The sequence below is a fragment of the Dipteris shenzhenensis genome, chromosome 5, assembly GCF_047967505.1.
Source record: "Dipteris shenzhenensis isolate YYH24624 ecotype China chromosome 5, Dip_SZ_1.0, whole genome shotgun sequence".
Lineage (NCBI taxonomy): Eukaryota > Viridiplantae > Streptophyta > Polypodiopsida > Gleicheniales > Dipteridaceae > Dipteris > Dipteris shenzhenensis.
The window spans coordinates 36,128,587-36,144,038 of NC_141600.1; the positions used below are offsets into that span (position 1 = coordinate 36,128,587).

Consider the following 15,452-nt stretch of genomic DNA (forward strand, 5'->3'; position numbering starts at 1 on the left):
CACGTTTGAAAAGACCTAGCGATTTCTTAATTCCTTTAAATCATGGAAGGTCGTGAGATGCCTCATGCCTCTCCCTCTCTCTCTCTCTCTCTCAAGTTTTGTGTGGAAACAAAGAAATCTAAATTCCAATCAACGCATTCATTGCAAGTCGAATTCTGAAAGCTTTTAACAACGGATATGCACACGTAGGCAAGAACAAGGGATATGCACACGTAGGCAAGGGATTCAACAAATTCTCGCTTGTTTCCCATGCATCGTAGAGCTACAGAAGAGTGCAAAAGCTTTTATAGCAAGCTTGGAAACAAAGCACAAGACATGCTTCAATTGTGCCAAAGCAGCAAAAGCTTTTATAGCGGAAACAAAGCACAAGACATGCTTCAATTGTGCCAAAGCATGGACACTATGCTAGGAAGTACCTGAGCCTAAAGACAAGTCTAATATAGAATGGCCTTAAAAAGTCTAGAACAAATCCAATAAAAGTAGAGGTAGCCATTTTCATCAAGGAAGACTTCTTGATAGCTGAGGTGATAAAGAGTGTTCCACGTTGGCAGTGACGTTGAGTCATGAAGATTGGTGTATCAAAAGTGGTGCTTCCAAGCACGTTCAAAGACATGACACTGGTTCTAGATAGCACAAAACTTTGCTCCAAATCCAATGTCACCATGGGTGACAAAAGAAGCTATCCTATCAAGGAGATTGAGTCTATGCCTTAAATGGGGAGTTGAAGGTAGTGCAAAGGTATTGTACTTATGAAATAGAAGCTCCATCTATGTTGTGGAAGAATATAATTAACTTGTGTACCATATTGCTTAAGAAAATGCAACTCTTTGCATGCAATTTTCAAGTTCCAAACTTTTGTATGCCACAAGAATATGGTATGGATTTAGTTGGGAGTAAGCAAAAAATTGGATAGGGCTAAGTAAGACATAGTACAAGCTCATATTTGATCTCGTTTGAGGGAATTTTCTTATAGATACCATTTCTATGGAGAATTCATGCCACCTCCTTCTTAACAATCTAATCTTCTTAGAATCCTCATCTAGCTTGCTCCTGCTAAGTCTTACGTTGTGTTTCCCTTTAGTTAAGAAAGTCTTTTCTTTGGTTTGTAGCATGAATCTCTCAAGGTTCTTCCTGTAGAAACAACAAATCCAATATCTATAATATATTAACGAGACTAAGTGGTTAGGACCATGGAAAGAACATGGTCCCTTCGATTTCATTTGATCATTGTGAACCGTTGGATGCAAATAAGTTACATGTGTCCATCCTCTATTAGCAACGGCAATTGTCTTTGGGAAGAGGAAGATTGTCTCGACTTACGCTTGTATTTTGCATGATTGGACTTGGGATCTAAGTTCCTATGGATGTTGGAGGCTTGTAGCTTTGGTCATCGTCGCCGACTTTTGCTTGAAAGAATTCCCTATGCATTTGTTTTTTTAATATGTATGCGGTTTTAAGAGGTATGACAGATTGTACTCCTTTCATTGTGAATTTGGAATGAACGCCTCTGTATTTTCACATATCTAGAACCTCTGAGTCTATATTACGCAAAGAGCTAAGCATATTCAAAGCCCAGCATCGATGGTTGCACACGTTGCACATCCGGGCTTAGCCTATAGTTGAATTACTGTGTCGTCTATGTCAACACTCATAAGTGAATGGACTAAGCCCTTGTCACAATCCTAAGAAGACTTGCAACTATCAAATACTTTGCTTAAAAAATAAAATCGGAACATTGTGAGAATTCATATATCTAATTGTGGAACCATTTGTCCCCATTTGCTTCAATGAGGGGTTGATGGGAAGTCTACTATGCACCATGAACTAGAAGAAGTAGGAAATATTCCATGCTTAGAGGATAGGTCACGTGATACCTATTGCTCAAGCCAATGCCACTATTGTAAGGGAGTAATAGAAGTGGCAAATAACTATAGTCATCTACTAATGTGAGTGGTATAAGAGAAGAAGATAACCTACATTTACCTTGCGAATTGTGCTACCTAATAGTCATCTACCAATGTCAGTAATATAGGAGAAGAAGGGAGCTTATATTGTCTTGCAAATTGTGCTACATGGAACTTCAAAAAGATCTCCCCTGCATCAATATGTTTACCTATGTAGCAAATTGTGCTACATGGAACTTCAAAAACATCTCCCCTAGGTCCACTATGTCTTCATTGATGCCTAGGGATTGAGTGGATATGGTTCCATTCTGGCCACTTCATATAGCCATCTCCTTCAAGTGTCATCAACCACCATGCCTTTCACAGTATCACAAAAAGTTTTGATTATTCATTGGAATATTGGCTTGGCTCATTGCAAGCCCAACAAACAACCTTTACATTTGGGATGTCCATCCTCGAGCACCGTTCTGATTGTGCACCTTGTTCAAAACATTAGCATTTGTAGCTGGGGACATGAATTTTTTGAGTACCATATGATGAAAATCATTAATCATGTCTTTTACCTCTCCTAATGTATTTTTGAATGGAACGATGGAATTGGAGGTCAAGAACATGGACTTTTACCTCTTAGGTCGACTATAATCACTAGACTTAATGGTGAAATTATCAATCATGTCTTTCACACATCACGTAAACTATAGTCAATATGGGTGTCTAGCTAGGTTGCTTGGCCATCTACCCCTATGGTGAGGATGTAGTGGCATTGTTCCTAGATAGTGCAGATCATGGTGGCTTTCAATGTGGCAAGGGAATTTCGGTGAAAAAACATTTGAAGGTGGTCCTTTAGTCAACAAATAGAACTTCAATAGCGGTGGATGCTTCAAGGATCACCTTGCCCTTTGTTTGATCTCCTAGCTTTGCCACACTATATAAGTAGTCTTCCACCATTCAACTAGACATTGTTAAATAAGTGTTGGACAATCAATTTGTCCTAAATTTGTTGATGAGGTTGTCCTAAAAATTGTTCTAAGCTAGATATACTAGGTTAAATCGTGGTCTTTGAAACTCCTGTGCTAGTATACCATCTTGTGCACATCTTCCAATATCATTGAGATAGTACACAAATATTTAAAGTTCTTTAAGTGTAGCTTCAAATCCTCTCCATTGGCCCCACAACACTTCAACCTTGATGTCTTACTAGTATTGGTGAAGTGCAACCTAAGGTTCTATGGTATTGTTCTATATTCAAGTGTAGCAACCAAATTCTTGCCTTAGACTTTGCAACCAAGTTTTGAAAAAATGCTTCTTAAGTTTAGTTTGTCTATAGTAGTGACCGGTTGCAAGCTCCTAAGTATGATTATTGCTCAATGTCCTTTTGTACCTAGATCATGATACCTCATCTATACTTGTTGATGGTGGAAGATAGAGTAGATGCTTGACCGCAACATCTAGTCCTCCCATTGGGTTGTGAGTGTTGTCTTCTTTTATGCATATTTATTATGACAACAAATTCATCCAAATTGGGGCTCCAATTTCTAGCTTCCCAATGGTGGTTTGGAGTGTGGTAATCAAAGTCCAGATCTACGACGAGGCATTCAATCTTGATGGTGCCCAATCTTTAGTCCAATCTAGATGCCAAGTCTTGGACTATTATTGCTTTAGAACGTAGCTTGCTTTTGCATTTTAGGCTTCATGCATATTCAAGAGACTTCATTGGGGCTACTTTGGTTATTGATCTTTACATTGATTACTAGCATATTGATATGGGGTAATCTTCCCCATATGCTAAAGATACCCATCAATATTACATTATAAATCTACCTAACATTGTTTATTTACGGTGACAGGTGACATGGGATGAGCAGCTATGATATTCGGATATCTTTCATTAATAAGACATCTGGAAAGGGGCAAGAGAGAACTCAACATAGGAAAATTTGAGATGACATGTAAAATTCATTAGTTATTAGGTATTATACCATAAGGAATATGTTAAAGATCAAAAGTCACTACAATATTGTCTACAGTCAAACTCCTGACCTTACTTCTACTTGAAACATTATCATGGCAATTTCCCTCATCTTTATTCAAATGAACTTTGCCATTTCATCAAATTCACATAGTACATTACAACATAATCACCATTAGATGGCAAATTTTTTTGGTTGCTTTCTTCGCCGGCCACCACTACAAAGTTTGCTTTCTCTTTAATTTTTTTTCTATATATTCTTGCTACTAAAATGCGATTCTTTTGTGTTTAGGTAAATTATAAATATTTCTCTTGTTGGTTGGAGAGGAATTGCTTGAACCATATGGCGGTCAATCGAGGATAACGATTGAAGTCATCATCTACATAGAAAAGGCCGAATCTCACTTGCAAGCCTAAAAAGAACTCAAATCCATCTATCAGTGACCAAGCAAAGATACCTCTGACATTTCCACCACTCCTGCCAAAACAAAACAATAATCAACCAATCATGACCTCAAAGTAGAATCATATAATCAAATTAAGTAAAACTATTTATATCTAGATGAGATAATAAGACTTGAAAACATACGTTTTTAACATTGAGATAGAATTTGTAATCCATCACTTAAGAGCAATTATAGATGCTAAAATGCATCATTAAACAACATCAAAATCCATTTTTATATATTTATCAAAACAAAATATAACTTAGGCTTTTAGCTTTAATATAGTTTGAATTTTCCTTTATTTATATAGTATTGGCAATATAGCTATGATAATCTTCAAGAGACAACTTACTTGATGGCTTCACTCAATGTCGTATAGTATGCTTGGAAAAATTCCGCACGCTCTGTGTCATTCAAAGTCTCATTCAAGGAAGATGAATCCATCCCCCACCCTATATGAGGGAACTCTATTAGTAAACATTCATTTCCAAATGATATTATTACAATAGTGTCTATAGTCATGACATTTTGACTAATGCATATGCATGACCATCCAAAACAAAATAAAGGTATTAGAAAAGGTAGTTATGATTGAAGAAATGAGGAAAAAAGGAATTTAAAAAGACAACATGTTTACATGTTGCAAGTTCGATAATATAATCAAGTGTTTAGAAGAGGTTCGCAATCACAAAAAGTGAATTAATCCAATTCTCTCTTTCTTTTAAACTACATTTAAAATAGATTACCTGTCTCTGTTATGTACACTGGAATATTGTTGTAGTGATCCATCATGTATTGCACAATTTTTGTGAAGCACCAAGGCACTCCATACTCATGGTCATACTGTAGAGAAAAAAATATTCATGAGCCAAATTCCATAGTTTATAGCAAACTAGATTATAGAACTACAAAGTAGATTGCTTGTAGAATTTATTGCTCGACAAAACTTGATGAGGACACAAAACAAGGATTAAATTTTCATATCTTTGATATATTTCACATTAAAAGGGATTTGAACAAGTTATCTATTATGAACATACGTACCAATCCTATGGCAGATCCATTTTTATCATAAGCTGCAAAAAATACCAAATAATTATGATATCTTTTTACACTCTAGGCAATATTTCAAATAACATATCTCCAATTTTATAAGAGCCGTTTTTATATATAACATAGCTTATATTAACACATTACACTTAATCTAAAAATTCTAAATTACACTGTATATCCATAAATCACCCATTATCATCTTGTGATTCAATGTCAACAATGGAGAAAAAGAAAACATAAAGCATCACGACTTTGTTTATAAAAAGTAAAAAGACAAGTTTGAATAATTTTCAATGTTTAGATATAAACTTATATTGAACCCTCTTAGGTGTGTGATTTCTTGTAAATGTTCTCTCTTGTTCCTATAATAACATATAGACACTAGTATTAAATGAGTAATTTCCAACAATTTTAAGCTTCCTCATTCCCTAGGGCCCTCCCTCCATCTCTTTCCAAGACTCACAAGTTGGAGCTACCCCAACAAAAAGAACGTGACAATGGGCATTTTTGCCTCTCTCCAAGCCTCATTAGAGAACTGAAACATGATAGGTGGCACTTTTCACAAGCACCCGATCATGTCATTAGGACAGGTGCACATTATAGCAAAAACTTTATTCAAGTTTTGATGTATTATAAAACACAAGGTTTGGGTTGTGTCTATATTGTGACAAGGAACTCTTCACGCTTAGCAACAAAGAGGACCTCAAGAAACTATCAAATCGCAAAATTACACATAGGTGGCACTTTTCACAAAGCACCCGATCATGTCATTAGGACAGGTGCACATCATAGCACAAAATTTATTCAAGTTTTGATGCATTATAAAACACAAGGTTTGGGTTGTGTCTATATTGTGACAAGGAACTCTTCACGCTTAGCAACAAAGAGAAGGACCTCAAGAAACTATCAAATCGCAAAATTACAGACCTCTTAGGATCTTGAGGAGAGTTGATTGAATAGGCATGGAAAACATTGGTAATCTCGATCATGGGATGTTCAAGAAGATCATAAGGAGGGCCAACCCTTGTATGGCAAAATTGTTTGATACAGTCAAGGAGATAAAACTAAGCAAATGGGTTGACCACATAGTAAAAGACCATTGGGGAGGCTAGTAATCAAGCAACACATAGTACTAAGGATGATCTAATTACCCTCTAGGTACTAATAGAGGGCATACTACAATAAGGTGGTACCATACATACTGCATGAGTAGTGGTACACACATCGTATGGGATAAAATGTTAAGATATATTAGGTACATCCTCTTTGATAATTATCCTTATTTTCCCCGAGGCATGGAGATGAAGAGGGACTATATACTAGTGACTATAGTCCATAGAATGCAATGATCAATCACCATCAACAATTGAGTAGATTATACCATAGTTGACTATAAACGTGCATACATCATATATGGAATTAAAAAATACACAAAGGGATTAAAGTTGAAAACAAAATCTCAAAGTTCAGATTAATTAATAAATACACTCATTTGAGGAGATAGGATCAAGGATCAAAGGATGAGTTTTGTAGCCCCTCAAGAGTTTCTGACAATACAATGGCCAAAGGGTAGCCCGGCACCAGTTAAGGAGAAGGGGATCTAGAACCCCGTTGCACTTGATCAGCAATGCGAGCCTCTGACTACCTCATTTCCTCCCTGCCACCTTACCCCCCCAGATCCCTCTCCCTCTCCACGCCCACGTCCTCCTCCCGAGCTCCCCCACCCCCTCCTTCCCCCATTGCCACTCTTGCTATGGTTGTCCTCACCACCCATGGGTCCACAGGGACTAGATCTTTGGCACGCCCATGGTGCTGAAGTGAATTTCTAGTTAAGCTTCATGCGGGAAAGCCGATCTATGGATTGCCGCCTAAGGCAAGGATTGATCTCCCACGCGGTGGGCCCAGAGGTCTACGATCAGAGTGAGCTTATCTTAGGGCGGGCAGTTTGGATGGGAGTCAGAATGAGTCCAGGATTGGGATCCTAAATATGTATGCCCCAGCATGCAAACATCACTGTCCGGCCTTTCAGAGGAGGCTGACAGAGTGTCTTCTAGATGTTGACCCTCAGATCGTTGGAGGAGACTTCAACCTGGAGTTTGGGAAGGACAAGTAGGGGGGTTCCTCCTTTTCCGAGATGCCAACAGTAGAGCGGAGCACATGAGAGCAGTTCATCTTCATGATCCGTGGAGAGAGCCAGAGTTCAGCAAGATCCCTAGTAGCCTTCTCTTCTCTTTCGGCCAAAGGCGACACGATGGATTGCTTGAGAGGCTGGATCGCTTGTATGTCGAGACTGGGCACTCCACAGAGGTGGCTCTATAGAGATTCTAGCAAGCACCACGATGTTAGACCACTCTCCAGCAGTATTATACCTAGAGAAGCCCCGCTGTGGTCTTCCCAAAAAGAGGGTTCGCATTCCATTGCAAGATGAGGAGATTCGGCTGGGTATTGCATAGATTTGGCAACAGCCACACTCAGCACCCTGTGAGAGCTGGGCTTCGTCAATGGCAGATGCGATTCAAAGGAATCGCAATGAGGAGTTGCAGACTCATGTCCTTAGACAGAGGAGGGCTCTTCAGAAGCCCGCGCGTGCACTAAGACGAGACCTTGTAGTTACAACGATTACGGGATACATGGGGCATTCATTCTGCACATTGATCCACATGAGATTCTCTGGAGCTGCTGACCACGGATTTCTACAGCTAGCTCTTACACGCGGAGAGGGTGACTCCAGCTTGCCTTGTGGTCCGTGAGTTAGTTTGGGACCATGTTCCGTTAGTAGTCTCACAGGAGTTGAGTGCGAGATTGGACGAGCCTTCCACAGATGAGGAGCTCTCGTAGGCCCTCAAGGCCCTACCGACCCGGAAGTGTCCTGGCGAAAATGGTTTGACTCTGGACTTCTTTCGTAACTTCTAGGAGATCATTGCCACCCCTTTCTACTCAACCTGCCAAGAGATCTTCGACATGGGTTCCCTTCCTTAGCCCCTGAGCAGAGGGTCGATTTGTTTGATCCTGAAAGAGGGAGATTGGTCAGATATCGGACAGTGGAGACCGATCACTCTGCTGGACACTGCATACAAGATAATTGCTAAGGTCTTCATTTTGCGGTTGTGGCCTCATCTCACCGACAACATCCATGATACACAAATTGGTTTTGTACAGGAGAGTAGCATTCTGGATAACATTTTCAGCTAGGGAGGAGAGACAACCTTTGGCCATCCTTCTCTTTTGGGTTTTGAGAAGGCTTATGACAGGGTGGAGAGGTCTTTTCAAGAGGACACTATGCAAAGGTTGGGTTTCTCAGACAGATGGATTAGAGGAATCTCTATGCTATATGTGGGCAGCTCTAGTCAGATGCTTATCAGCGGACACACGGGTGAGGCCTTTTTTCTCTCTCGCTTAATTTGTCCCTTAGCTCCCTTTAATTTTCTTTTTGTAGCAGAGGCATTGGGCTACTATTTGAGATCGTAGGTGGCGGGCCTCACAGGTTGAGGATACCAAATCAAATAGGAGGAGGAGCTTTCAAATTTCGAGTTTGCAGATGACACAGCCTTGTATGTAGAGAGCACCAAAGTGAGCTTGGAGAGAGTCAGGGGAGCCTTGGCTATTTATTGTGAGGCCTCGGGTGCATGGATTAATTGGACAAAATCCATTGGTTTCTTCACAAGCTCTCAGGAAACACAAGAGCTTCGAGAGTGGGGGAGTGCCTTTGGCTTCTGCTGGATACTGCGGGGCAAGACATCGAGATACCTGAGGTGCCAGGTGGGTATTGATATTATAACAGAGCAGTAGTTTGCCCTAGTTCTTGGGAGTATTTGGCACAGGCTTCTCTATTGAAGCTTGACCAAACTGTCCCTAGTAGGCCATGCCTTAGTAGCAAACTAGGTCCTTCTTACCACGGCCTGGTACATTGCCTCTTGCTAGTTCTTTCACAGAGAGTGCATTGGACAGCTCCAATGTTTGGTTGAGAATTTCCTTCAGGTAGGATCTAATGGCACGAGGAACACCAGAACCAAAGCACGGGTCGCTTAGCAAATAGTGATCATGCCGTAGGGATTGGGAGGCTTGGGTATCATTGATCTGGGGATGCAGAGCGATTGGGAGGCTTGGGTATCATTGATTTGGAGATGCAAAGCAGAGCGAGATGCAAAGCAGAGCCCACTTGGACAAGTTTGTTGTGCGCGCCCTCACCCCTAGTGCAGAGCCTTAGAAGCTCCTCTTACAACAAGGGCTTCACAAGAACACCCCACACACTGGGGGGCAATGGTAGCACTCACAGATGGCTCTTCTTAGAGGCCCCCTTTATAGGGAAGGGTCCCCCATGATGAGGAGCATACATAGGGTCTGGTAGAGATTAGCAAGGGGCCTCATCCATGCTCAGCCCCGTTTGCAGAGAGTGTTTGGCGCAGGCTTCTCTACTGGAGCTCGGCCAAACTCTCCCTAGCGGGCCGTGCCTTAGTAGCAAACTAAGTCCTTCTTGCCACGGCCTGGTACATTGCCTCCTGCTGGTGCTTCCACAGAGAGTGCATTGAGCAGCTCTGATGTTTGGTTCGGAATTTCCTTTGGGCAAGATCGGATGGCACGAGGAACACCAAATCCCGGGTTGCTTGGCAGACGGTGATGGTAATCATGCCGCAGGCATTGGGAGGCTTGGGTATCATTGATCTAGAGATGCAGAGTAGACCCCACTTAAATAAGTTGGTTGTGCGTGCCCTCACACGTAGTGCAGAGCCTCAGAAGCTCCTCTTATAGCGAGGGCTTCTCAAGAATACCACATGCGATGGGGGGCAGTGGCAACACTAATAGATGGATCTTCTCAGAGGCCCCCTTTACAGGGAAGGGGTTCCCCATGATGAGGAGCATACATAGGGTCTGGCATAGATTAGCAGGGGGTCTCATTCGTGCTCAGCCCCCTTTGCAGAGAGTGTTCGGTGCAGGCTTCTCTACTGGAGCTCGGCCAAACTCTCCCTAGCGGACCTGTCTTAGTAGCAATCCAGATACTTCTTGCCACGGCCTGGTACATTGCCTCCTGCTAGTGCTTCCACCGAGAGTGCATTGGACAGCTCCGTCGTTTGGTTCGGAATTTCCTTGGGCAGGAAGGATGGCATGAGGAACACCAGAGCCCGGGGTCGCTTGATAGACGGTGATCATGCTGCATGCATTAGAAGGCTTGGGTATCATTGATCCGGAGATGCAGAGCAGAGCCCACTTGGGCAAGTTGGTTGTGCGTGGCCTCACCCTTGGTGCAGAGCCCTGGAAGCTCCTCTTATAGCGAGGGCTTCTCAAGAATACCCCACGCATTGGGGGGTAGTGGCAGTACTCACACATTGGATCTTCTCAGAAGCCCCCCTTACGTGGAAGGGTTCCCTCATGATGAGGAGCCTACAAAAGGTTTGGAACGGATTAGCAAGGGGGCTCATCCGTGCTCAGCTGCATTTGCAGAGGGGAGTTCAAGCATCAACCCCTCATTTGGCACTCAGAGATTAGGGATCAGGATGGATGTATGCTCGGACAGTGGACTCACATTGGATGGGCGCAGTGGGACAGTGGCCCAACTTGTTCCTTTGGCAGATGGAATAGACTACCTATGGAGGAAGACATACATAGCTCATATGCGAGGGGCAAGGTAGCGGATAAGAAAGATTGACCTAGCCATCCCTTAGTCTTGGTGGGAGGGACCCCGCATGTGGGTGGATAGCTGATGGTTGGGTCAGTTTTCTCGGACTGGGGTCCCCTTGAGGATGACGATTCAACGAGGTAGAAAGTAGCCTGGTTTCTTCCATGTAGGGCCTAGAGGCCTACTTTAGACACTCACTGAGCGAGACCCAGAGATGGACGAGAGTCTGGATGGGATTCATTGGCAGATAATCAAAGTGGTGAGCCGATTGAGAAAGGAGTGGCACATTGATCCTCCCAACGTCCCAGAGGAGGATGCCCCCAGATGGCGCCTCTGGTTTATGGAGCTCTATTCTCTGAATGCTTTGATGGTACCATGTATCCCAAAAGCTGGAGAGACCTCATCTATCTGGAATGCATGACCTCGGAGGCTTAGTCAACCAAGCCACCATCCCCCAGGTGTGGTCCCTTTGAAGCGACTACATGCGGGTCATAATCCTGAGGGCTCCCATCGAGATCCTCACTGCGCTATGATAGCTCCAAAGGCAATGAGGAATCGTCTCGAGGACTCTAGCAGAGCAGCAGTGACACTGCCTCTCCACCCGCATCTGCAACAATCACGGATCTATGGGCAAGCCTCCGTGGGTGGCTAGCCCCCAGAGGAGGATGCCCCCAGATGGCGCCTCTGGTTTATGGAGCTCTATTCTCTGAATGCTTTGACCATGTATCCCAAAAGCTGGAGAGACCTCATTAATCTGGAATGCATGACCTCGGAGGCTCAGTCAACCAAGCCACCATCCCCCAGGTGTGGTCCCTTTGAAGGAACTACACGCGGGTCATAATCCTGAGGGCTCCCATCGAGATCCTCACTGCGCTATGATAGCTCCAAAGGCAATGAGGAATCGTCTCGAGGACTCTAGTAGAGCAGCAGTGACACTGCCTCTCCACCCGCATCTGCAACAATCACGAGTCTATGGGCAAGCCTCCGTGGGCGGCTAGCCAGAAGTAGGAGATCTTCCTTGGCCGCAAACTACACCATAGGTGCGTCCAAAACCTGGAACGGACCTCCTAGGGCACCAACCTTGGGCCTATGGGCAAGCCTCTATGGGCGACCAGCTAGAAGTAGGAGATCTTCCTCGGTCGCAAACTGCACCATAGATGCGTCCAAAACCTAGAACAGACCTCCTAGAGCACTCTCTGCCTCTCCCTCAAAGGGGTCCAAGTCGAAGAGTCCATCTGAAGCCTCCTATCAATCTGAGCGATATAGGAAAAAAAGGGCATCTCGTCCACCTACTCGGTGAGGCCGATCTTGGAAGGCCAAAACCACTCTCTCGGATCCCATTGAACTGCACCATAGATGCGTCCAAAACCTAGAACAGACCTCCTAGAGCACTCTCTGCCTCTCCCTCAAAGGGGTCCAAGTCGAAGAGTCCATCTGAAGCCTCCTATCAATCTGAGCGATATAGGAAAAAAAGGGCATCTCGTCCACCTACTCGGTGAGGCCGATCTTGGAAGGCCAAAACCACTCTCTCGGATCCCATTGATTTGTTGCGGAAGTGAAGGACTTCAAGACAAATCTGAAAACACCATCAATGTTAAGGAGGATATCTATCAATGTAGAGGATGATATCTGAAGGTAGGGATATCATACTTTTTCATGACATCATCCATGTTAAATCCATAGTACCAAGTGTGAGCCTAATATAGGAGCTAGGGAGCATCTAACAAAGTGAGCTAAAGAAAGAAAACCCTTCTCCCATAGATGGTGACCTCTAGAATGTGGTCATGGCCCTCTATGAACTCACCTAGACTTTTTGATACATTTAATGCATCCCACCATTTGCTCTCAAATCTAGTCAAGGATGTTGAAACTTGCTCGCAAGAGGAACATGCCAAAAGATGGAAAAGGAAGGTAAGAAAGAAGGTTAACTAGAAAGGGTGGGGGACAAAAGAATAAAATAAAGGAAAAAAGGGAGGGAGAGGAAAAATCACAATGGATTAGAGGGGCGAGGGGAGAAAACAAGGTTAATGCAAGCTCCCCCTAAATATTTCAAGCTGCCCAAGGCCTTTTCCAGCCTAACTAGCCCTAAAGAAATGGAAGGAGAGAAGAGATCTCACCATAGTGTAAAGCAATGATGTGACCCACAAAGTAGGTTTCTTTTTTGTGGGGGGGGAGAGGGCCGGGGGCAAGTGGATGTCAATAGTGATGGCGAATGTCCTAAACCAGTGTTTTAACTAGAAGGGTTGAGGGGAGGAAAGTTAAGGTAGAACCAAGGCATGAAGGAGCTGAATCGAACATAGAATAGGGGAAGGAAAAGAGGGAGCAAACCACTGAGGATCCTAAGAAGAGGAGGGGCGGATGAGAATGGGGGGAAGAATAAAGCTAGGATAAGCAAGGAAGGAAGCTTACATATAAGAGTCACGACAAATACATACTTCAGCCTCTCATATCATGTACTAGAAGAGCCAAATACGGGGACATTATACCTGCCTTATAGAGCTTTGGTTTACTTTTTATGTTGAAGAGTCTTCTGCACCTAACCAACTTTTGGGGTAAACAACAAATGAAAGTGCACTTCCTAAAGTTTAAAAATCCAGTGTGAGAAGTCCATAGCACTTGCTTTTCTAGGCCTTCACTCTATCCACCAAAGATTATACTAGGTAAATTTTTAAGAGGTTTATTGCTCTCCAATTTTCTTGAAAACTGTTGCCTTCACGTAGATGAACCATGTGATGGCTTTGTTAGTCAAATGATGCCTTGCTCTATAGGTTTAATGTAAGCAAGCCTTTAATTCTTCATCACTTCTCTAGTAGAGGCATCACTTCTCTAGTAGAGAAGGTAGATGGGATTGGGGGGGCGTGGGGGGGAAACCAAGGGCTTCTAGTAAGGAGAATCTTAATGGGGGTCTGGCTTGAGCTAGTATGTACTAGGACCATCAACGGATTGGGTTTCGGTGCAATGAGAAATAGAAGAGTGGGCTAGGATTGAGAGGTGGGGCCAATTGCCATATAAAGTAGAAGAGCCGTCTAGCAAGAAGATTAAGACGGTCGAGGGATAGGCAAGTTTGGGAGCACTAAGGGAGAGAGTGGTTGAGTCTTTAAAGAAAAGCTAGGTAAGAAGTAAAGGTCTGGTCTCACTCCAAAGATACAGGCTGTGGTTAATACCCAACAACATAAGGGCATACAAGATATCATGCACGTAGCCACTGTGGCAAGCTTAATACATATGCAGGATCCCACCATAGTGCCTTCTCTTTTTGCTGGGACAGCAGACAAGAAAAAGCCAGCCACATCTCAGTCATAGAAAAAGGAGTTTCCCAAGGCTCAAAAGAGGGAATTTCAGCCTCAGAAGCCGAGGGGAAACCAAGTGCCAAAAGCCTTCAAGGGTAAACCCCAATTTTCCCCTGAGTAGATAGCCATTTTTCACAAAGAGGGAAAATGTTTCAGGTGTAGAAAGAAAGGGCATGTAGCTGCCCAGTGCCCCGAGAAACCTTTGAGTTCTAGGGAGCAGAGAAAGCCACTAGGACACCAACAACCGATGGCAGGAGGAATTCCAGACATTTTGGGTAGAGTGACAAATCCAGAGGAAGGAGAGTTGCTGCTTTCTTGGGGCAAGATAAGATACCGGTAGGCGCTAATATTGTTTGATCCCGGGGCTACATAAAACTTTATCTCAGAAGATTTAGCCCTGAGGTTGGAGATAAAGATGGAGGAGTTGGGTAGGGCTCTGGATGCTTACCAGATGTTCTGTGGGAACCCTGTGCCAATTACTCCCTTGATAGGGAGCTCCGTCTTCATGTACAGAACTATGTTGATCAGGAGGATTTCTTCATCTCCCCATTGAAACATCATGACGTGGTTTGGGGTATGTCTTGATGTCTTGGTTCCATTGCAAGGCAGTGAAGCTAACCCTTCCTGAGAGAGTGCTTCGGTTTATACATAGGGGTAAAACGCAGCATGTGGTTGCCATGAATAGAAGGAGACCATCCCCATTGTATCTAATGTTTCAGTTGGAAAAGCAATAAATTCTGCACTTTCAGTGTATATGGTTTTTATAAAAGAAAGATAAGTTGAAATGCATATTGAAATGAATGAGGCAGATAATAAATTTTAGTTTCTCGTAAACTTTAAAGATTGTTTTTCAGACGCTTTTTGCCAGGGGAGTTAGCCCCCGAGAGACCAGAAGATCATGGCATAGAGCTTATTCCTGGCAGTGAGCCATCTCATAGAACCCAATATAGAGTTAGTGCAGCTCAACGAGAGGAAATCATGGCCCAAGTGCAAGACTTGTTGTCCAAGGGGATGATTCATTTTGCTCCCCTATACTACTTGTACAGAAGAAAGATGGTTCATTTCCTATGTGCATTGACTATCGTGCACTGAACAAAATGACCATTAAGAATAGATTTCCAATTCCGCGCATTAATGATGTGTTGGAGCCTCAATTTTCAGCAAGACGGACTTAAA

The 15,452-nt window shown here is 43.2% G+C and overlaps 1 protein-coding gene across 1 annotated transcript in view; it reads right to left on the reverse strand.

Annotated features, from left to right (window-relative positions):
• Positions 1-3,900: 3,900 nt before the first annotated feature.
• LOC147901962 (beta-glucosidase 6-like) overlaps positions 3,901-15,452 on the reverse strand; it is a 59,458-nt gene continuing 47,906 nt past the window's right edge. The window contains exons 10-13 of the mRNA XM_087374531.1: positions 5,364-5,395; positions 5,066-5,162; positions 4,672-4,771; positions 3,901-4,351 (exon numbers count right to left, since the gene is read on the reverse strand). Coding sequence (XP_087230657.1) covers positions 4,171-4,351; positions 4,672-4,771; positions 5,066-5,162; positions 5,364-5,395 — 410 coding nt within the window. The 3' untranslated portion in view covers positions 3,901-4,170. The remainder of the gene's footprint in view (positions 4,352-4,671; positions 4,772-5,065; positions 5,163-5,363; positions 5,396-15,452) is intronic.